At 35.8% G+C, this 24,513-nt stretch overlaps 2 protein-coding genes across 2 annotated transcripts in view; both read right to left on the reverse strand.

The window, feature by feature from the left end:
• The window catches only part of LOC6044128 (metallo-beta-lactamase domain-containing protein 1), a 306,493-nt gene that overhangs the window by 156,781 nt on the left and 125,199 nt on the right, over positions 1–24,513 (reverse strand). The window lies entirely within an intron of this gene.
• LOC6044126 (peritrophin-44) lies at positions 2,472–4,486 on the reverse strand. Its single transcript, XM_001861646.2, has 3 exons — positions 4,332–4,486; positions 4,075–4,277; positions 2,472–4,023 (listed from the first exon to the last, which is right to left on the reverse strand). Exon 3 carries the CDS (start codon positions 3,324–3,326, stop codon positions 2,529–2,531), a length of 798 nt encoding a protein of 265 aa, XP_001861681.2. The 5' UTR covers positions 3,327–4,023; positions 4,075–4,277; positions 4,332–4,486; the 3' UTR covers positions 2,472–2,528.

Consider the following 24,513-nt stretch of genomic DNA (forward strand, 5'->3'; position numbering starts at 1 on the left):
CCACTTAAGTGATATTTATGTACTTTTTTGAGGCCGGAGCTCACTGAAATGTATAAAAACTAAATCCGCATCGATCATCCAACCCATCGTTAGTTAGGTAATCGCAAGACCTTTTCAAAAAGCCCAAAACATCAAAGATCTGGCAACCCTGTTTCGAGTTATGACCACTTAAGTGATATTTATGCACTTTTTTGAAGCCGGATCTCAATTAAATGTATGCAAACGATGTCCGAATCCATCATCCAACCCATCGTTAGTTAGGTAATCATTAAACCTTTCCAACGAGTCCAAAACATCAAAGATCTGGCAACCCTGTCTCGTGTTATGACCACTCAAGTGATATTTGTGTACTTTTTTTTGGTGGATTTTAAGAAAAACTAATAAAAATAATAGTAATAATAATAATAATTGCCGGGACCGTGGTGTAGGGGTAAGCGTGATTGCCTCTCACCCAGTCAGCCTGGGTTCGATCCCAGAAGGTCCCGGTAGCAAATTTTGTGACGAGATTTGTCTGATCACGCCTTCCGTCGGACGGGAAGTAAATGTTGGCCCCGGACTAGCCTAAAAAAAAGATTAGGTCGTTAGCTCAGTCCAAGTGTAGGAGTCGTCTCCCTGGGTCCTGTCCCGGTGGAGCCGCTGGTAGGCAGATGGACCAACAATCCAAAGGTCGTCAGTTTGAATCCCGGGGTGGATGGAAGCTAAGGTGTAAAAAGAGGTTTGCAATTGCCTCAACAATCAAGCCTTCGGACACTTAGTTTCGAGTAGGAATCTCGCAATTGAGAACGCCAAGGCAATGCTGTAGAGCGAATATTTTGATTTTTGATGTTTGAATAATAAAAATATAAACTACAAAAAAATTGTGTCCAAACCCGACGAATCACCAATATTTCACGAATGTTTTATATTTCTACATTGAAAATCGGACCATTAGTTGTTTGGGTGAGACTTAGAAAACATCATTTCCTACTATTTAAACATTTGCATGGCAATATCTCAGCAAATAAAGGTCGTATCAACAAAGTTCAGCAAAATATAGAGAATTTTCTCAGCTTTCCAAGAAATTTTGTTCAAAAGTGGGCAAACATGTGCACTATTTAAAAAAAATAATGGAAAACTGCGACTATTTTCAAAACAGTTACCTAAACATGGCTATAACTTGAAAACGGTGCACTTTATAAAAATTTTACTGTAGTACTTTTTGATTACAAATTTTATTTTACATCGAAAAATGAAGTTGAAAAATGTTTGCGACCAATATTTCGATTTTTTGAAAAAAATAGTGTTGATTCGAAAATTCATAACTCGGTCAAAGATTTTTCGCACAACCTGAAAATTTCTGAAAAGTTGGCATTTTATGTCCCCTAAAACATCTAAAAAAATAAAAAAAAATAAAAACAGTGTTTTTTTGCAAATCAAGTTTTAGTGACAAAAAGTGAAATTAAAACTCACCAAAAAATTCTTACCGTGTGTAATTTTTTTTCAGTGTGGTCCTTATCCATGCCTACAACTTTGCGGAAGACACCAAATCGATCAAAAAATTCCTTCAAAAGATACAGATTTTTGAATTTTCATATATCATTTTTGTATGGACAGCTGCCAAATTTGTATGGAAAATTATATGGACAATCTAATGTTGCAAAATGGCTTCTTTGAGCATACCAAAGGCACCAAAAAAGTTTCAGCCGGGTAAAAAAATACAAAAATTAAAATTAAAAAAAAAAGATCGGTTTCGTAGAGAACTGCTCATGTATATATTTACCCCCGTGGGTAATCAAAATACTAGATAGTAATACAGTATTTTTTATAAACCAAACACCAAATTCTAAACGTGTATGACAGTCAATAATAAATTTGCATAAATTTGTGAAAAACAAGAAAAATTTTCCACATGAATGAACCATATTTTATTTATTTTTCAATAGTAAAATAGCGTAAGAAAAGTTTCATAAAATGAAGTGAAATATCTTTTAAAAACCAAAAATAAACCCTACTCCTTCCCTCCAACCCACCACGTGACTTGGGTTATTTGTCTTAAAATTTACAGTCCCAAAACCCTGTTTCTACCGCGCCGCTTCTTTCGAGGATGGTGTCAGCAAGCTTATCCCCCAAGAATCCCGTGCGGAAAAACACACGGAAGAAGGCGCGAATTAATTACGATTTTGGAAAAGTGGATCCCGGAAAAAAGGGCCGCCACGGGCGCCGAGATTTGCATTTCGAGAATCATCCCGGGCGTGTTAATGGGCGTGGGTGGATATTTACATTTGGAGCGGTTCCCCCTTAAGGGCCCCCCAAACAAACGGACGCTTTTCCGCTGGGTTAATTTTGGAATCTGGCTGAAATCTGAGAGGGGGTTGGTTTATGGATGTTAAAGTTTCGTGCATAATTTGGCACACCCGGGGTCACACCCCGGGAGGAATTCGGGACACTTAGAATTAATGGGGGGAATTCGGGGTACGTGGTTGAGAAGATTTGCTAGCAGTAATGTTTTATTTTTGAGAAATAAATTAAAAGCTTAAAATTATGATATTTTACGCGGGCGGGGCAAGGCACTGCGTGTCGTCCGAGGGAATCTGGCAGTCCGAGGTGATGATGTCGAAGATGAGTCCATCGGCACAGCTGCTTTCGCCGACGCGTTGACCGTCGAGGCAGATGGCAAACTCGGTGCAGGTGTCCGCGATCGGGATAAAGTGCAGTCCCGTCGGTGGACATTCCAGCATCGATGGGGGAGGAATTTCTTCACACTCGACATTTTCTGGGAAATCACACTGGCTCGTTGCCGGATTGAACAGCAAATCTCCGGAGCACTGCTCCTCGGCAATCGGTTCCCGGTTCATGCAGATCACGTACCGGGAGCAATCCGTCCGATCTGGCACGAAGGTGGGCACATTCGGGTTGAGGTTGTTTGGACATTTTCTATCCTCACAGGCCACATTGGCCTCCAAATCACACTGCCGTCCCACGGGATCAAACATCTGTCCATCGCCACATTCCTGCAGGAATCCCCGGCTGTTGATGCAAAGTGTGTACATCCGGCACTCGTCTTCGATGGGAACCCGAACAAATCCGGCCCCGGTCGTGTCCTCTTCACAGATCAAACAAATCACATTCCACGGATGGTCACACTTCTGCTCCGGTTCATTAAAGTTGAACCCAATTGGGCAAGTTCCCGGCACTGGCATTTCCCGGACGCACGTGAAGAACGCATCACAGGCCGTGAAATCGTTCACGAATGTTCCGTCCGGAACGCCAACGCATGGATTCTGAGCATTAATCACAAGGAAGACACTTCCAACTAGCACCAAGAAAATCACATAAAATTCACCCATTCCTGTATGTCAGTTTTTTGTTACCACACGATTCGTATGAGCCTCCCAAACGTTATGTTCTGGAAACGGAACGCGTTCGACCTTTAATAACTCTGACCATTGCGTCGAACCTGGTGACCGATTCGATAAGCAGCACAATAAAACGGTGACGTCAAAATCCAATCTTTGACACCCACGGCGACAACCACAACAGGGAGGGGGGAATTCCGCAATCATCACTGATTTCAATATCTACGAGCAGCGTTGAAACAGTTGTAAATCTGTACAGCTGATCTGTTCAGTAGCGATAATCCAGGTGCACACGATAAGTGACTTGATTTCACCACGATTTGAGTGCCAAAACGGTTTTAAAGCGCTTATTGGCGTCAATGAGGTTTATCGGGTGTCGGAAAATATCATAAATTTTAAAGAGCTGTTTTCAATTCCTGTTACTTATTATTATACCTGCAATGTTCTGGATATTTCTGGAAAAAAACTCATCAAATGATTTCAGCGTTAATTAGTGGGTTTGTTTTCTAAGTTCCAGGTTTTTTTTATTAATTTTCTGGCAACTTGTTATTAGAATCAATAGCGCACCATCATTTAAACCTCTTTTAACGAAAAAGTTTTCTGCACACTTAGATTGCCAAAGGTTCCCCACCAGATGTTTCGTTTTTATCCAGTCCGTAGATTCCGTTCAGATTGTTTCTACAAAAAGCTTGATGAAACAGTTAAAATAATGAAAACTTAGATCAACAAACGGTATTACCTTCCAATCTGTAAGTGACAATCGTTCATTCGTTGTGCTCGCAATACGCTCGGTAATAGCGTCCACCTGGCCCACGGAACCAATAGTATCCAGATATTGGAGGAGTGTCTGCGCATGATTCGTACACGTTGTAATCTTCAGACCGCTTGCCACTCGTTGCCGGAATCACAGCTTCAGCAACTCTCGACGAAAAGCTCGCTAACCTGGAAGGAGGTTGTCTGTGGTGAGGAGGTCTCAAACCTTGCAATGCAACTTACTTCAGCTGGTCGGTTTGCGGCAGATCGTCACCAGCTACTTCTACTTCGTTGGAGCAAACTTCCAAACCTAGTACTGCCAAAGCGGCAAGACATACTACAATGTACTTCATCTTGCTGCGTCCACGTTTTGCTGGAACTGATTCCGCTAGACCATTGCTAGGGCTCATTTATAGTGCACGTGAAGCCGGAAACAAATCTTCACTTGAAGTGGGTCGAAAGTGATAAACGTTGTAATTGGGGCAGACTATCTTTTACAGCTATTTGCAAATACTTGAATAAAGGAAGACATACGAGTTATTCTCTTGGTTTAAGTATTCATTTTAGCAAAAAAAAAATCATCTTTTACAAAAATAAAATCAACAGCTTAAAAAAATTAATTATGTAGGTCCCTAATATTAATCCCTGATTAAGAATTTTTAAATCCAAGATGGCGGCCAAAATGGCGGTGAAGAAATATTGGAAAAATGATTTTTTGTTATGTAATTTATTCAACCATTCAAATGTGACTGAAATGTGGTCGCAGAACTTTTTTTTGTTCGTGAACCCTCGGAAAATCGAGGCTTCGGATGGACATGGCATGGACTGTATGTGAAAATTCAAAAATCTATATCTTTTTCGATTTTTTGGTTTGATTTGGTGTCTTCAGTAAAATTGTAGGTGAGCAATTCTCTACCAAAACCGGAAATGGATTTAATTCATGTTTTTTGATTTGGCTCAAACTTTGTGGAGGCCTTCGCTATAACCAAATTAGCTATATTGCGTCATTGGTTCACCCATACAAGTCTCCATACAATTTTGGCTGCTGTCCATACAAAAATGGTATTTAAATATTCAAACAACTGTAACTTTTGAGTGAATTTTCTGACCAATTTGGTGTCTTCGGCAAAGTTGTAGTTATTGTTGAGGACTTTTGAGAAAAAAATAGGTACACGGAAAAAAATTGCAAATTTTTTAATAATTTTTTTTTTCACTAAAACTTAATTTCGCAAAATATGTATTTTTTGATTTTCGAGATTTTTTGATACGTTTTAAGGGACAAAACCCCGCAACTTTTAAGCCATAGAGAAACATGGTCAAAAAATCTGCCGCCGAGTTATGAATTTTTGAAAAAATAGTGATTTTTGGAAAAAATCGAAGTTGCATGCAAAAACAAATTTGAAATTATTTTTCAATGCAAAATTGAATTTGCAATCGAAAAGTACTCTACAGGTTTTTTGATAAAGGGCTCCGTTTTCAAGATATAGCCACCAAAAGTTTGATTTTAGCGAAATATTTGCAGTTTTTCGATATTTAAAAATAGTGAACATGAGTGACCATTTCTTAAAATATTTTATGAAAAGTTCAGAAAATTTGCTATAAAATTGTCTAAAAGACATTGAAGATTGGACCTCAGGTTGCTGAGATAGAGCCGCTTTAAGAAAAAGAAACACGAAAATTGAAGTTTTCTAAATCTCACCAAAATAACCCACCATTTTCTAATGACGATATCTTAGCAACTAATGGTCCGATTATCAATGATAAAACATGAAACATTCATGAAATTTTCCGATCTTTTCGAAAAAAATATTTAGAAATTTTTTAAATCAAGACTAACTTTTAAAATGGCCAAACATTGAATATTACGCCCGTTTAAAATGCTAGTCTTGATTTGAAAAATTTAAAAAAAAATTTCAAAGAGATCGGAAAATTTCACAAATGTTTCATGCATTAACATTGAAAATCGGACCATTAGTTTCTGAGATATCTTCATTAGAAAATGGTGGGTTGTTTTGGTGAGATTTAGAAAACTTCAATTTTCGTGTTTCATGGTCACTATTTTTAAAAATCGAAAAGCTGCAAATATTTCGCTTAAATCGAACTTTCAGTGGCTATATCTTGAAAACGGAGCCCTTTATCAAAAAATCTGTAAAGTACTTTTAGATTGCAAATGTCCCCTAAAACATATCAACAAATCTCGAAAATCAAAAAATACATATTTTGGGAAATTGAGTTTTAGTGAAAAAAAGAAGTTTTTTTTCCGTGTACCTATTTTTTTCTCAAAAGTCCTCAACAATACCTACAACTTTGCCGAAGACACCAAATTGATCCGAAAATTCACTCAAAAGTTACAGTTGTTTGAATATTTACATACAATTTTTGTATGGACAGCAGCCAAAATTGTATGGAGACTTGTATGGGTGAACCAATGACGCAAAATAGCTTATTTGGTCATATGGAAGGCCCCCACAAAGTTAAAGTCAAATAAAAAAAATTCAAAAAATAAAAATGGTCAAAATCGGCCGATTTTGTAGAGAGTTGCTCAGGTAAGGTTTATTAATAAAAGCTGGGCAATTTTTTTTTGCTTGTCTTATTATTTGATTGTTGAGCTACTCTAAAGTGATTAAGAAATTCAAAATTCAAGTTGGAGGTGATTAAATATTGGAAAAAAGCATTTAACTTAATAGGCATAACACCATTCAAATTTAATCAAAATGGGATAGCAGATTCAAATTTGATGTTAAAAGAATGGAAATGAAATAATACGATGTTTTGTCACTATTCGATTATTCGAAATCTCATACAAACTTTCGGATTATCGAACTTTAGATAATCGAAGCTTCGGATAACCGAGTCTGGACTGTATAATAATTTTCATGATAACTTTAAAAAAAGGCGGCAATTTTTCAATTTAAAAGTGTTAATAATTGCTCATTTTAGAATGAAAAAACTTTATTTTTGAAAAACTGAGAAAATTTTCTAAAGCTTGCTTATTGAATTTTGTTTATACGGGCTTTATTGGTTGGTGATATCTGGCTGTGTAAAGATTAACAAAACTTTTGAAAAATAAGATTTTCTCAATGTTGCCCTAATACACAGCAAAAAAAGTTGAATTTTGAAAGGTTAAAAATTTTATTGGTTGAATATTATCTCTTTTTTGAATAATTTTACCAAAAAAGGTGTTAACATGAGAAGCTAAAAATGTGAACAAAACCTGATGAAAATCACTAGTTCCTGTTAGGAATGAACATTTTGTAAAATTTCTGATGAAAAAAATTTAAAAAAAGTTCGTAATTTGAATAAAACTACAAAACAATTGGTTTGCTGTTCGATGTCAAAACTCAAACTTTTATAAATTTATGTTATTTCTAAATTTCAGAATAAACAGTAACCCTTTGAAAAACCTGATAAAGCTTATTTTGAACATTTTCAAATGTCGGGCTGGATTTTCATGTTTAAAAAAACAGCAAAATAGTAACACAAATGTTGCATTGTTTATCCATAGCGAACCAATAAATTTCAAGACATTGGTCACATTGAGAATAAAATAATTTTCTTCAAAATTTAGTTTGACAAAGTTTCAGATTTTGCCCGAAAATATTTTTTTTAAATCTATATACTCGGCTGGTGCACTATCCACAACTCTAACGCAAAAGATGCTTATTTTGGCAACACAGAAAAAAAGATGGTAATATTCATCAGATGAGCAGTTCTCTAGGATTTCGGTCATTCGATTTTTTTTGTATTTTTTAATAAGACTGAAACTTTTTTGGTGCCTTCGGTATGCCCAAAGAAGCCATTTTGCATCATTATTTTGTCCATATAATTTTCCATACAAATTTCGCAGCTGTCCATACAAAAATGATGTATGAAAATTCAAAAATCTGTATCTTTTGAAGGAATTTTTTGATCGATTTGGTGTCTTCGGCAAAGTTGTAGGTATGGATACGGAATACACTGGAAAAAAATGATACACGGTAAAAAAAAATTGGTGATTTTTTTATTTAACTTTTTACAACTAAAGGAAAGTTGTAAGGGCCAAACATTCAATATGACGCCCTTTTAAAATGTTAGTCTTGATTTGAAACTTTTGAAAATAATGTTTTCAAAAAGATCGGAAAATTTCACAAATGTTTCATATATTAATATTGAAAATCGGACCATTAGTTGCTGAGATATCGACATTAAAAAATGGTGGGCTGTTTGGGTGAGACTTAGAAAAAATCAATTTTCCTGTTTTTAAACCTTTGCTTTGCAATATCTCAGCAACTAAAGGTCGTATCAACAAAGTCCGAAGAAGCAAAATATAGAGAATTTTCTCAGCTTTTCAAAAATATTTTTTTTTTTTAAACATGTGCACTAATTAAAAAAATGAAAAACTGCGACTATTTTCAAAAAAGTAACCTAAATATGGATTTAGCTTGAAAACGGTGCACTTTATCAAAATTTTACTAAAGTACTTTTTAATTGCAAATTTGATTTTACATCGAAAAATGAAGTTAAAAAAATTTTGCGACCAATATTTCGATATTTTGAAAAAAATCAGTATTGATTAAAAAATTCATATTTCGGTCAATGATTTTTTGCACAACCTGGAAATTTCTGAAAAGTTGGCATTTTAAGTCCTCTAAAACATATCAAAAAATAAAAAAAAATTAAAAATAGTGTTTTTTTGCAAATCATGTTTTAGTGATAAAAAGTTAAATAAAAAAATCACCAATTTTTTTACCGTGTATCATTTTTTTCCAGTGTAGTCCGTATCCATACCTACAACTTTGCCGAAGACACCAAATCGACCAAAAAATTCCTTCAAAAGATACAGATTTTTGAATTTTCATACATCAGTTTTTGTATGGACAGCTGCGAAATTTGTATGGAAAATTATATGGAAAAACTAATGATGCAAAATGGCTTCTTTGGGCATACCGAAGGCACCAAAAAAGTTTCAGTCGGATTAAAAAATACAAAAATTAAAATTGAAGAAAAAAGACCGATTTCGTGGAGAATTGCTCAGATGACAGATTTTGTGTAGAAAATGTGAAATATTACATCAGGAATAGGTGAATATTCATCAGGTTCACATTTTTGTACATTTTCTATGCATAATCAAAAAAGAGGTTATATTCATCCAACCAAAATTTCAATATTCAATAAAATTAAACTTTTTTTTCTGTACACTTTTAAAGAATTTTCTCAATTTTATGGAACTGATGGATATTCACTCATTCCATAGTGGTCCCGATCGCAAAGTTAAGTGGAAAATGGATTTTCCGAAAAATGGTGACGTTTTAGAGCTTTGGTGTCTTCAGAAAAGCTGTTGCAAATGGAAAGGGGCAACTTTTGATTTGGTTGAAAATTAGGGTGGTTCACGATTAGGGTGATCTTGAAAATCTAACTTTACAGGAATATTTTTGCGAATTTGGTGTCTTCTAGAAAATTGTTGGATTAGCCATAGTGTCGAAAAATCGAATTTTTGGTCATGATTTGGGTTTATATGATAATTTTACAAGGAAACCCAAAGTATGAACAAAAATTCGTTTTTTCGACACTTTGGCTCAATTCTGAGGGCAAATTCAGATTCAACGGGCAAAATTACATGGAAACATATCTGGAGTTTTTCTTGAAAAAGTCCAATAAACCAAATTTTCAGTTTTTGCTTTTTAGGTGTTTTTTAAAACCCCTGACTCAAGGTGGTTTCAAAAACACCCAAAAGCAAAAACTGGAAATTTGGTTTATTGGACCTTTTCAAAAAAAAAACTCCAGATATATTTAAACCATTTTCGAATTTCGTTAGGATGATCTGATATGGTTTGCTCAGATGCTTTCTATAAATTTGGTCATAGAAGGCCTAGATTATGAGATAAAATTTTGGTGTCTTCGACAACTTTCCTTTCTATTTGCAACAACTCTTCTGAAGACACCAAAGCTCCAAAACATCACAATTTTTCGGAAAATTTTGCGATCTGGAGCACCATTTCTTGATGAATAGTACCATCATTTGTAATTTGTTATTATTTGTGTTTAAATTTTTGAAGACATTTCTTATTTAAAATGTTTGAAAATAGGAAGGGCTGTACAACCTCTCCGTCACGAAAGATCGAAAATCAGGCCTCGGATTTGTGACCAGGGACCAAAATTACTCTTTAGGAAAAAGTTTCTTGAAAATCGAAAACAGATTGGGGCATTCCTATCCGATTTCATGAGAGTTGCGAAATGACTCAGAAAACAACTGCTTGCTCGAATCCAGATGACCATTTTCGATGTCGTTAACCCTTACTTGTCGGGCCATAATTCTGCCAAAGGACTAAAACTTGGCCTCATTTATAACCCGCAGGGCGTGCTCAAACCCATTACGAACCCTTCCCCCGCTCTCTCCACCGCTGCATCCTTAACAAACCACAATTAAATCAAACCCTAAGCAAGAAAATCCTCCATTTTTCTTTATCTAGTCCTTATTTTTTTGCCCTTCCTTCCCAAAACAAACACATCCCGGGACCCGAGTTGTTTTTCGCTTCCCGTTCGTGACCACTTCCGGTCTTCCCAGCGTCTTCCTGGTGGCGGTAATTTTCGTCCTTTTTTCTGGTCAAAGCTTTTTTTGTTGCACAACACGAACTGCTCAGCTCAATTCGATACAGCTCTCCTCTGATGCAGGTTCCTTTTGTGTTTCGTTTGTTCGAACTGGACCTCTCGGTGGACCAATCGCTCACCGGAAGCGAGGACGGCAAAATCCCGGGCGAGCAGTTTCAAGGGACGGATTAAGGATTGCCGGATTGCTGCTGCTTTCGGGGGGTGGATAACAAGGCAATCAGCTGCGTACGTGATAGAATTACGGCCGACGCAAAACTTTCGCTTTCCGTTGCGATTTGGAAGTTGCAAAGTGAGCGGAAGTGGTTGGTGCACTTTAGAAACTGTGTATTAGCGAAGTAATGAGCGGTTTTTGGAAAAAGTTTTGCCTTTGAAATATGCGCGGAAATGACGGGAGGTTGAGTTCAGGTTCGTTACCATGGTATTTCCTGATGAGCAATAAGGCGAGCTCCCAACTTGAGGTAATGTCGAGAAAATGTTCGTGCAGAACCGTCAACTCAAATCGATATCAATATTCCAAAACATAGGGAACCAATTCAAAATAATTGCCTCCTAATGTAAATATTCCCTGTCTAACAGCGTTTCGAATCATCTTCATCGTTTTATTAAGCCATCCCACATCCAACGCAATCAAGTATTGAACAAATTCTCACCCTCGTCGGTCCAACTTCGACTCTGATCTCTGTCACAATCACCCGCAATTCACAGCAAGAAACCCAAAAAGAAATTAATTTCAGTCATTTGCCGCACATCTCTCAAAACAAAACCAACTTGTAGTTAGATAATAAAAACCCCAAGCTATTCTCGAATACGCCCTCCACCCACGCGACATTTTATCTTCGTTTTCCACGTCGTTATTTTTGTTGATTTCCTGCCCCAAGTCCTCTTTCCGCTTGCTCGCCATTTTGATTTTTCCCCAATTTCCACCAACCACATTCCATAGTCGTTTCTTTTTTTTTTTGGTGTCATTCGAGGGGGAAAGCCACACTGATTTGGCGAAATCGAGGCCAGCAAATAGAAAATCGGACGAAAATTAATTTCAAAATCGTCCCCCCAGCCCTACTTGGAGAGGGCATCGGACGACCACCGGACACCGATTTTCCTGACGAGTGGTTTTCATCCAGGTTGACCGACCGCCCACACTGGACCAGAGGTGGTCAGGAAAAAAACTAAGTTGAGTGAGGTTGAGTGGTGATAAATTATTCGATTTGAAAGTTTGAGGTTTTTCACGCTTTTCTCTCAATTGTGTGTGTGTGTGTGTGTGCAACCAACCAAACGGGACCACGCGGTCGCTTCTTACAAATTGAGTTGTTTCCATGTATTTTTTAGATCTACATTCTATACATGCAAATAACTCGCATAGGCATTTGGAAGGTGTTAGCTCTGCCGAGCTTCGGTGACCCATTTCTACGCTGGCTAGCCGAGCGCGAGGTCCCTCAGCTTTTATCGACAAGTCCCGCCCTGAAGAACGTTTGCACCAATCGGGTTCAAACGTTATTTAGAACTTCCGAACCCTTGTCAAATGGACAAGGACCCAGCGCGTATATAGTTTTGATAGTAACAGTATTCCTAATTCCAGACGTCGCTCACCAAGCCGTGATGGCCTAGTGGTTAGCATTTTTGCTTACCAATCCAAAGGACGGGGGATCGAACCCCGACTCGGGCGACTTTGATTTTTCGTTCATGTTCAGAGTTTCAAGATTAATATTTCCTATACTTTCTCGTTGGGAGCAGATGGGAATCGAACCCAGGACCATTCGCTTAGAAAGCGAACACCGTAACCAGTCAGCCACGGCCGCTCCTTTTTCACGCTTTTCTCTCAATTCTTGTAAAAATTGTGATTGCTGCATTTTTGAACAAAATTGACTAAATGATGAGAAGGTGGAAATATTTTTTTTCAATGATTTTTCATGTTTTTTGGACCTCAAACTTCAATGCCCGTTTTACTTCACTTCCCTTTGTCGTAGAGAGCTTATATTTGGCATGAGCTCATCTCAGACAAACAGACAAACAAACCTCGGAGCACCTCGATACGACCTCTAGAACAAACCGAGCATTATTTACAAAAACTGCCTCTTAAATAATGCAGATTTTGTTGGGAACACCACAATAATTTTTTTTTGTAATTCACTATTTTTCAAGTGGATTAATTTTTCAGGTAATTTTATCGAACCAAATTTCAATGGTTGGCAACATAAACTTTGAAAAATATTTGCAACGGCCTTATGTTTAAAATGGTAAAAAAGCCATGATTTTTTGTTATTTTTTTTACTAAAACATCAAACAAATAGCCTTAAGGAGGCATTAGACTATGACAAAAAAAGCTAGACAAGACGTCTTTGGCGTTTGACAGTTTGACTGCTCCGCCATATTGTTTGCGGAAAAGTTTGTTTACTAACAGTTGGAGAGTTTGGCAAACGAGTTTGCAAGCAAACAAACATTTTCACTTTAAAATGTTAAAATGTAAAATTTTAAAATGTAAAATTATAAAATGTAAAATCTTCATGGAATATTTCTGGTAAAAAAATTAAACAAACAGTTAAAAGTAACAATAAGACTTGCAAATGAAAGTGAAGGGTAATGAATAAAAAGTATTTTTGTCTAAGGCGAATATATAGATCTAAATGTGATTTATTATTTTACTGATAATACATTATTTGACTGCAAACATATTTTTTTATTTAAATTGACTTAAAAAAAAATAAAAAAAATTAATTTAAAATAATATGCGAGAAGTATTATAATTTAAAAGGTATGCTGACTTTCATATCTCTTTAACAAATAAAAAGTCACAAAATTATCGTAATATGCTTAACAATCCTGCTTATAAAATATGATTACAAAAAAAAAACAGTTTGTGAAGCGTTTTGCCTTCCTCACTGAGGTAAGGCTATAATCCTGCTCGAAAAATGAACTTTTGAAAAACAGCTCGTAGACCTATATTCATGTATACCTATCGACTCAGAATCGAAAACTGAACAAATGTCTGTGTGTGTGTGTGTATGTGTGTGCGTATTCCCCTTGGTGCTCAAAATTCTTGCCAAGTTTTCTCGGCACTGGCTGATCCGATTTGAGTCAAATAAGTTGCATTCGATCCAGTTTGGTGCCCCATACTGCACTATTGAATTGTTTGAAGATCCGATAAGTAGTTCAAAAGTTACGTATAAAAAAGTGTCAGAGTTGCGAATCGGATCTCACATAAATGCATGTAAACTATATCCAGACCCATCACCCGACCCATCGTTGGTTAGGTTATCAAAAGACCTTTCCAACGAGTCCAATACATTGAAGATCTGGCAACCCTGTCTCAAGTTATGACAACTTAAGTGATATTTATGTACTTTTTTGATGCCGGATCTCACTTAAATGTATGTAAACTATCTCCGGATCCAACATCTAACCCATCGTTGAATAGGTAATCGAAAGACCTTTCCAATGAGTCCAATACATTGAAGATCTGGCAACCCTGTCTCAAGTTATGACCACTTAAGTGATATTTATGTACTTTTTTTGATGCCGGATCTCACTTAAATGTATGTAAACTATGTTCGGATCCATCATCCAACCCATCGTTGGATAGGTAATTGAAAGACCTTTCCAATGAGTCCAACACATTGAAGATCTAGCAACCCTGTCTCAAGTTATGACCACTTAAGTGATATTTATGTACTTTTTTGATGCCGGATCTCACTTAAATGTATGTAAACTATGTCCGGATCCAACATCTAACCCATCGTTGAATAGGTAATCGAAAGACCTTTCCAATGAGTCCAATACATTGAAGATCTGGCAACCCTGTCTCAAGTTATGACCACTTAAGTGATATTTATGTACTTTTTTGATGCCGGATCTCACTTAAATGTATGTAAACTATGTCCGGATCCAACATCTAACCCATCGTTGAATAGGTAATCGAAAGACCTTTCCAATGAGTCCAATACATTGAAGATCTGGCAACCCTGTCTCAAGTTATGACCACTTAAGTGATATTTATGTACTTTTTTTATGCCGGATCTCACTTAAATGTATGTAAACTATGCTCGGATCCATCATCCAACCCATCGTTGGGTAGGTAATCGAAAGACCTTTCTAATGAGTCCAAAACATTGAAGATCTGACAACGCTGAGTATCAAGTTATGACCGCTTAAGTGACATTTGTGTATTTCTTTATTGAGAAACAAACCTTACCTGACAAAGTTCGTTCTGCCTTTTTTCGTTTGTTGAAGTTTTTGACTTTTTTTGCTTATTCAGCCTCCTGTGATCAAAACTAGATTTTAACCTATCCCATACAATCTGCAAATTTTCCGGAATCGGTTCCAGAGTGGCCAAAGTTGTAACTTTTTGGCGTAAGAACCTTCCTTGGACTCACGAACTTACCATACGATCCCATCGCAACAAAGAGCACCTCGATCGGACGTTCCGTGTTGAATTGATTCGCGTTCGAACAAAACCGTCAAAATTTTGTATACATATAGAAGATAGATAGAATTTGTGTCCAGGAGCGGCCGTGGCTGACTGGTTACGGTGTTCGCTTTATAAGCGAATGGTTCTGGGTTCGATGCCCATCTGCTCCCAACGAGAAAGATTAGAACACAGAAATTAGAAATGATAAATATGAACGAAAAATCAAAGTCGTTCGAGGCGGGGTTCGAACCCCCGTCCTTTGAATTGGTAAGCAAAAATGCTAACCACTAGGCCATGACGACTTGGTGAACTTGGTCTGGAATTAGGAATACTGTTACAGAGAGCGAGTTGTGGCGCTATAACCACGGCAAATAGTGTCCAGGGCATTCGTGGAAATACAATGTCCCATCCCAGAGGGTCCCGGAGTACCAAACCTTCTTAGCATGGTGCTCCCAACGAATACAACCAAATCTCGGAGCGTATGGTGGTGTGTCCCCACGCTTCTTCCTCCCCTGTCGATTCAGAATTGTGTTGTTGTTCGAACACTCAGTGCTCAAACTCAACCCAATTACGAGTCCTCTCTGCGATACGGCTTTACGCAGTAGGCCTGGCCGCTTTAACGCTTGTGATGTTTCAATGCATTCCGATGCAATGGCGCACTACAAATGTTAATAAATGACAAGAAGAGTGCTAGGCGTCATCTAACCTAAGGCACTCTCCAGGATCCCTTCGAAAGATTGGCTGCGCTAGGGTCTGATTAGATTAGATTAGATTAGACATATAGAAGATAGATAGAATTTGTGTCCAAACTCATAATAACACCAAATGTTGGTAAAAAGTGAGGAAGGCACCATCCACATAGGTGGATTAAGTTAGTTTTTGGTTTGTAACTTGTCTAGTTTGTTTGTTTGTTTGCCATTGTCTGATATCTCCTTTATTGAATTTTTACAGTAGTGTATGCAACATTATTTTGCAATGCCGGAAAACACCCTTTGTTTTGGATTTGTTCAGAATTTCCCCCGTTCAAATTGTATTTACCGTCAAAATGAGATTCAAACTCCAAAAAAGTATCGAAATGCATAACTTTTCGATCCAAGTTACGAGTGCAGAAAAGTGAAATTTTTCTATAAAAATTAATGCTTAATAATATTTTATGCAACAAGTTGCAAAAAGAAGATTTTTCCAGCACGAGTAGTACATTTATCCAACGAGGTTCACCGAGTTGGATAAACACGACAAGTGCTGAAAAAATCAAGGTTTGCAACGAGTTCCATACAACATTTTTTGCATTTCTGAAAAACACGTATTAAGAGCGAGTCCACGAGCAAAGCATACCCATCTCGCATCGACCTCACCAATCTGCCTGAAATTTTCAGGGGTTGTTTGTACATATAAAACTAGCATCTGGCCAAAATATGAGCACTCTAGGTCAACGGGAAGTGGGGCAAATCGGGACACAAAGTTTGAAGGTTCAAAAACGTCAAAAATCTTTAAAAGGCTATAACTTAGGCAAAATTCAATTTAATTTCAAAATTCAAAATGCATCTTAAAGGGCTTCAAAAATGCAACAAAGAGCAGGGTAGAGCATCCCAATTGGTTTATTCTAAAGGGAGTTATTGGAATTTTAGTGAAAAAATAGCATCATTTTCAAACTCAAATAAAAAAGTGTTCCATCCAGATATCGACTCGGATCGACCTGCAGCTTGTAGGGGACAACTGGAACTACCATCTGAGACTGAGACCGCTTTGGGTAAGGCAGTTTAACATATCAAATAGACACTTATACTTTTAGTGAATTTTTTGGTAGTAAAGTTTTGCTCGGAGGACCCCTTAGATCCCATTTTCTGGTGATAATTTTATCATAATCGTGTTCCTGAGACAATTTCACATTAGAAACATGCATAAAAATGTTTGTTTTCATCCATTTTAACCCTTTAAAAAATGAAATTTAAAAAAAAGCTTTGATTCACATTTATTAAAAATCAAGTTCGTTTCCAAGGATACTAGATGACACCAGAAAAAAAGCAGCTTCTTAATTTGTTTTATCTTTCATTTTTTAAAGGGTTAAAATGGATGATAATATACATTTCAATGTATGTTTCTATTGTGAAATTGTCTCAGGAACACGAATATGATAAAATTATCATCATAAAATGGGACCTAAGGGGTCCCCCGAGCAAAAATTTTCAACCAAAAAAAACACTAAAAGTAAAAGTGTCTATTCAATATGTTAAACTGCCTTACCCAAAGCGGTCTCAGTCTCAGATGGTAGTTCCAGATGTCTCCTACAAGCTGCAGGTCGATCCGAGTCGATATCTGGATGGAACACTTTTTTATTTCAGTTTGAAAATTATGCTATTTTTTCACTAAAATGCCAATAACTCCCTTTAGAATTAACCAATTTGGATGCTCTACCCTGCATTTTGTTGCATTTTTAAAGCCCTTTCAGATGCATTTTGAATTTTGAAATTAAATTGAATTTTGCCTAAGTTATAGCCTTTTTAAGATTTTTGACGTTTTTGAACCTTCAAACTTTGTGTCCCGATTTGCCCCACTTCCCGTTGACCTAGAGTGCTCATATTTTGGCCAGATGCTAGTTTTATATGTACAAACAACCCCTGAAAATTTCAGGCAGATTTGTGAGGTCAAAACGACGTCCCATACAAAGGGGTATGCCCTGTTCGTGGACTCGCTCTTAAGTGAAATTATAAGTCGAATTTTCATGTATTTTGTCAATAAATTTCAAAACTAGTGCTGAAAAGTTCAACTTTTCAGCAGCCATTTCAGTGCTGAAAAGTAGAACTTTTCAGCATTTGTTTTGAAATGTGTTTTTATTCGATTCTGTTATTTTTAGTAGATAAAAGTAGGCTGTTTCGTCACGCGAGAATGACAGAAAAAGTAGGAAGTTTCAAGACGGAATTGCAAAATAGTAGTTTATGCAACAAGTTGCAAAAAGAAGATTTTTTCAGCACGAGTTGTACATTTATCCAACGAGGTTTACCGAGTTGGATAAATACGACGAGTGCTGAAAAATTCAAGTTTTGCAACGAGTTGCTTACAACATTTTTTGCAACTCCGAAAAACGCTTATTTAATGGAATTTTATGTCAAACATTCATGTGTTTAGTAAATTCATCGTTCAAAACAAAACAATATTGAAAAATGTTACTTTTCGATACTAGTGTTGAAAAGTTCAACTTTTCAGCACCCATTTCAGTGCTGAAAAGTAGAACTTTTCAGCACTATTATTGAAAGGTATTAATTTTCCATTCTGTTATTTTTGGTAGGGAAAAGAAGACCGTTTCATTTCTCCAGAAGGGCAGGAAAAGTTGACAGTTTCACAGTGGAATTGCAAAAATGTACTTTTTGCAATTCCGTCGTGAAACTAATTACTTTTCCTGTCATTCTTGAATGACGAAACAGCCTACTTTTCTGTACCAAAAATAACAGAATCGAATAGTAACCCTTTTCAAAACAAATGCTGAAAAGTTCTACTTTTCAGCACTTGTTTCAAAAAGTAACACTTTTCAACATTTTTTTAATTAAACGATTCATTGACTCAATGCATGGACATTTATCCTATAAATCTGTTCAAAGGGTGTTTTCGGAATTGCAAAAAACGTTAAATGGAACTCGTTGCAAAACTTGATTTTTTCAGCACTCTTCGTATTTATCCAACTCGGTGAACCTCGTTGGATAAATGTACGACTCGTGCTGAAAAATCCTCTTTTTGCAACTTGTTGCATAAACTACTATTTGCAATTCCATCGTAAAACTTCTTACTTATCCTGCCATTCTTGAATCACGAAATAGCCTACTTTTCTGTACCAAAAATAACAGAATCGATTAGCAACACTTCTTAAAATAAATGCTGAAAAGTTCTACTTTTCTTGAAGAGTTGAACTTTTCAGCACTTGTTTCGAAAAGTAATAATTTTCAACATTTTTTTGACTAAACGATTTATTGACAAAATACATGAACATTTAACTTATAATTTCGGTGAACTTCATTGGATAAATGTACGACTCGTGCTGAAAAAATCTTCTTTTTGCAACGAATTGCATAAACTTTTATTTCGATGCATTTTTTTATGAAGAAAAGTAAGTCGTGTAGCATTTTAAACAAATTTTATGCAAAAAAAAACATTTCCGAAGCGCTGAAAAAATTTCCAACATTTTTGCATTTAAATGGTTGATTTTGCTAAGGTCGTTCACTAATGAGTTTTTCTTAGTGTCACCAATTCGTCCTCAATCATCTACTGAAGTTATCTTGGAAACTTTTATTTCGATTTTCAGTGTTAAAAAAAACTGTTATGATTTTTTTCACTCTTTTTTTAAGTTAATTAAGCTATTTAAAAAATGTAAAAAAAAGATTTTTTTAACACTGAAAATCAGACTGATAGATTCAGAAATTTGTAAACTTTCTTTTAATGAAAATATTAGGGGATTCAAAGCATGTTATCATTTTTAAACATCAATTGAATTGAAACATCATTTTCAACCGAAACATTATTTTTTTCGATTTCCCGGACGTTTTATACCTTTAAAAAAATCTTTATTTAAGGGTGCACAGCAACCAAGGAAGTTGTTGTCTTCTTATTCCAAAATTGACAAACTTACGGGCCCAATCCTGCAACAATCTGATTGTAAAAATAGGCAAATTTTATTGTAAATTGCTTAATAAACAGTACGTTAGGGGATGAATAAAAAATTATATCGATAGTTCCCATAGCTTTGAAAATACTAAAATATCTGTAACAAAAATCTTGGTGCAAAAGCTCTGGTTGATGTGCACCGTTAACTAGATTCCACAGAGATTTGAAAAAAAAAACTATGAAAATTTTCGGTCAGAAAAATTATATTTGGGTAACCATGTGCTGTTCCCAAATTTTCCAAACCTCCAAACATTCTAAACCCAGTCAACTCACGCCCACCGTCCGGAACCAGATTTGACAGTGTGATAGAGAATCGGGCCGGAAATTGGAGCTACCCCCACCAACTCCAAGGACCGTTCAACCGGAAGCGACCAGCCACGATTGCTACCGCGCCCATCTCATCCCCGCTTCCGAGGACCGAGGCCGCTGTAAATGTGAAATTGGACCATCATTGGTTCTCAGCCCCTTCCAAATTGATGTTGATCAAATAAACGGCCATTCGGGCTCTCGCCAGGGCCAGATGCTCCCAGGCGCGATGTCCTCGGTGTCCTTTTCTGCTGAACGTTGTCCTCCAGTTATTAAAAGGTCCAACTTCATGACGGGGCTAGGATCGAAGGGGTCTGCCCTATTATCGCGCACCAGCAGCTGCTCGCACACACACACAAACTCGCCACGGGGCAGGTAGAAATTGGGGAGCTGTCCCTAATTTTGACACCAGGATTGGGAAGGGGAAGGAACGGAGCAGGGTTCGAATTAGAAATTTGGCCGGGATCGACCCCGACAGTGTCCTGTGTCTCCAGGTGAGCAGGTGAAAACAGCTGGCAATCGGGGGAAAAGTGTCCAATTTTGATGGGGGTGGTTCACGAAATAATAAATGCACTTTATTGTTGAACAAAAATGGTTTCGAAAACGTGTGCTTGATTGGATTTTGCGGGTTGTAATATGCGGTGCGTGATGTTTATTCATGAGATTTTTTTGTCGTTCTGGTCACTGTTAAAAGGGGAAAATTTACATTAGTCGGTAATTGGTTGTCAAATACTTTATTTTATTTTATAAAGCTTATGGTTGGATGTAAAAACACGCGAAATGCAAGTACGGGAACTACATATTTTTAGTTCTCTAGATTTAAGTTTCATATATTTAAAACAGAAAGGACGCAACATATTTCAGAATGATCTCGAAATAACTTGATAATTGGAAATAAAATATTGGTAAAAGTGTTGTGTGTTCATTTGGCTATTCAATTAGCCAAATTAATATAACTGCTTTGAAATCTGATCTTCCAGACTCAAGAATTTTCCAACTATATAACTGTTTTTTCCCCGCAGAAGCTTAAGCAGTCATGAAAAAATCAATTTGTCAAAAAATAAATGTCAATATAGTGGTTCTCTACGATTTCGTAAATGAGCAACCCTCTACGGAATCGGCCGATTTCGACCATTTTTATTTTTTGTATTTTTTTATTTTTTTCAATGTTTTACCCTTTTAAAATGTTAGTCTTGATTTAAAAAATTTCAAAATAAGTGAACGGTGACTAGAATTTTAAATGGGCGTAATATTCAATGTTTTACACTTTTCAAATGTTAGTCCAGATTTAAAAAAATTCAAAATATTTTTTTTTCGAAAAGATCGGAAAATTTCACGAATTTTTCATGTATTAACATTGAAAATCGGACCATTAGCTGCTGAGATATGGTCATTAGAAAATGGTGGTTTGTTTTGGTGGTATTAAGAAAACTTCAATTTTCGTGTTTCTTTTTCTTAAAGCGGCTCTATCTCAACAACCCGAGGTCCAATCTTTGATGTCTCTTAGACAATTTTATAGCAAATTTTCTGAACCTCTAAAAAAAAATTATATTTTTAGAAATGGTCACTATTTTTAAAAATTGAAAAACTGCAAATATTTTGCTAAAATCAATCTTTCGGTGGCTATATCTAAAAAACGGAGCCCTTTATCAAAACATCTGTAAAGTATTTTTCGATTGCAAAATCAATTTTGCATTAAAAAAAATGTCAAACTTGTTTTTGCATGAAACTTCGATTTTTTTCCAAAAATCACTATTTTTCAAAAATTCATAACTCGGCGGCAGATTTTTTGACCATGTTTCTCTATGGCTCAAAAGTTGCGGATTTTTTTCCCCTAAAACATATAAAAAAATTTGGGAAATTTAGTTTAAGTGAAAAAAATGTTAATTAAAAAATCGGCATTTTTTTTCGAGTACCTATTTTTTTCTCAATAGTCCTCACCACCTGCCGAAGACAGAAATCAGATCAGAAAATTCATTCAAAAGTTACAGTTATTCAAATATTTACGTACCATTTTTGTATGGACAGCTGCCAAAATTGTATGGAGACTTGTATGGGTGAAATAATGACACGCAATAGCTTATTTGGTCATAGAAAAGACCCCCACAAAGTTTGAGCCAAATCAAAAAATACAAATAAAATTTATGCCCGGTTTTGGTAGAAAATTGCTCAAATGTTTTTTTAAATCGTAGTTTTTAGAAATGTCGATAATCTAGACAAAACAAAATTAAAAGATCATTTTACAAAGCATAATTTATTTTTCCATCGAAAAGTCCTTTACCTTCTGTTTTTAATTAATTGCATCGTTTTCAAGTTCCGTCATCCGTGGTGATCAAGGGTCCTGATTTTCGGTTCAATGAACAGAAACCACTCACTCATCGCCTATCCATTCGTCGCCTATTCCAACCTGCTAGCATTCATGAGCGAATGAGTCTCGCAAGCAGCCAGCGAGTGGCCCGAACTGTTCACTCAGCGAACAAATACCTTGTGAAAATATTTGCCTACTCCGTCGCTCGACGACACTCACACATTACCATGCTCAGCGAAGAGCCACTCTCACAAAATGCCAGCGCGGCAGTCTTTTTGTCTTCACGCCCTCAGTTTGCAATCAATTTGATTTTTTCTTGGTGGATGTTTCTTTGAATGGTGTCTATAATGTTATGAAATCAAAATAAATGCACAATTTAATTGATCAGAGACCGATCAGAGAGAGAGAAGAGTAGAAAAGAGACTGTTCGGGAGCAAATGATGATAGAGTGACAAATGGTAGGAATTCATCAGGGCAGTATCGCGTCGCCTGCTATTTGTGCTCGCGAATGGAGTGGTTGATTTTGAGCAATCAGGACCCTTGGTGGTGACAAATGTTGAAATTTGTGTGACCCGATCGAACCCCCCAGACCCAATGTCACTTCTCATGACGGTTTGAAATGTTTTTAATTAAATTTCCATTAGGGACCAACCACAAATCACGTGGACACTTTTTTTTTTGATATCTCTACATGATAAGTTGCCTTGAATCTCGTTATTGATTAGTTAATTATTTTTTTAAAGTTTAATAGATTCATGGTTTCAGCCAATTCCAGTGTTATTTCGCCAAAATTACACACATTTTTTTGGCTTAAAAGCTCTTGGTGGCTTTAAATTTTTTTTTTTTTGAAAATTGTGATAATTTAGCTATGAAATAAAAAAAATTAAAAAGAAATCAAAAAATACAATCCAAAAAATAGTTTTTAACTAAAATAAGGCCGTTTCAAATATGTTGTAAAATTTATGTCCTTCGCAAAAAAATAAATATTTAAATATTTAAATGACAAGTTAAAGTTTAAATATTTAAATTAAAAAAGTTTTTAATACATTATACTGTTATGCAACCATTTGTTTCCGAAATATGTATGTAATTCTTATTTTCACAAAAAAAAACATTTTGCAGCACTGAACATCGGAATTTGTTAAAAATTCTAAATATTTTTAAACGAATCCAATCATGAAAAATATGACTATCATCGCTAAAAATGCAAAAAAAGTTGTTTTTACTTTATAAGACTTCTTTTTCCAATAAAAATATGATGTTTTGGTTAAAAAAAAACATGTATTTGCCCCTTGATTTTTTTAAGACCGATTTTGCAGCGACATGAGCTTTGAAAATATTTGCAACGAACTAATGAATTTTCTCGTACCAGGATGATGAAGTTATAAAAACTTATAAATTTATTGCAACAATGTTGTTGAGAGCACTGCAAATTATTATTAATGTCAATTTGGTTTCATCATAAATTGCTAAAGATTGTAAATAACCTTAAGCTGTTTTGAACAACGTTAAACCGCATGTTGATTTTTTTTACCTGACAAATTTTTTTTATTGACATCTTTTTCTCATTTTCTCTAACTACAACAAAATTGAAAGCATCGCCGAATCAGTCTATTTTTTATGAATCCCGGAAAGTACTTAACTTATATCATGAAATTAAAACTAGTTCTGATAAAATTCATGAGTTGAGCAATTCCCTGAAATTTCAGTCAATTCAGATTTTCAAACATATTTTTTTCAAAAGTGGGCATACATACGCACTAATTTGAAAAATGAAAACTGTGACTATTTTAAAAAAGTTACCTTTAAATGGGTATAAATTAAAATCGGTGCACTTTATCAAAATTTCACTAAAATACTTTTTGATTGCAAATTGTATTTTACATCGAAAAATTAAGTTGAAAAAAATTTTGCTACCGATTATCAATTCAGAAAAAAACATGTTTCGTTCAAATATTTTTTGCACATTCTGGAATTTTTGAATAGTTGGCATTGATATCTCCTAAAACATATCTGAAAAAAATAAAATCAAAATAGTGTTTTTTTTTGCATTTCAAGTTTTAGTGACAAAAAGTTAAATTAAAAATCCCCATTATTGTACGGAAAATTATATGGACCAACTAATGATGCAAAATGGCTTCTTTGGTCAAAGTTTCAGCCGGATTAAA

Source organism: Culex quinquefasciatus, chromosome 2 (genome assembly GCF_015732765.1).
Source record: "Culex quinquefasciatus strain JHB chromosome 2, VPISU_Cqui_1.0_pri_paternal, whole genome shotgun sequence".
NCBI lineage: Eukaryota > Metazoa > Arthropoda > Insecta > Diptera > Culicidae > Culex > Culex quinquefasciatus.

What these genes read in the sequence shown, in the direction of transcription:
- LOC6044126 (XM_001861646.2), bottom strand. Translation starts at nt 3,326, where the DNA reads ATGGGTGAATTTTATGTGATTTTCTTGGTGCTAGTTGGAAGTGTCTTC.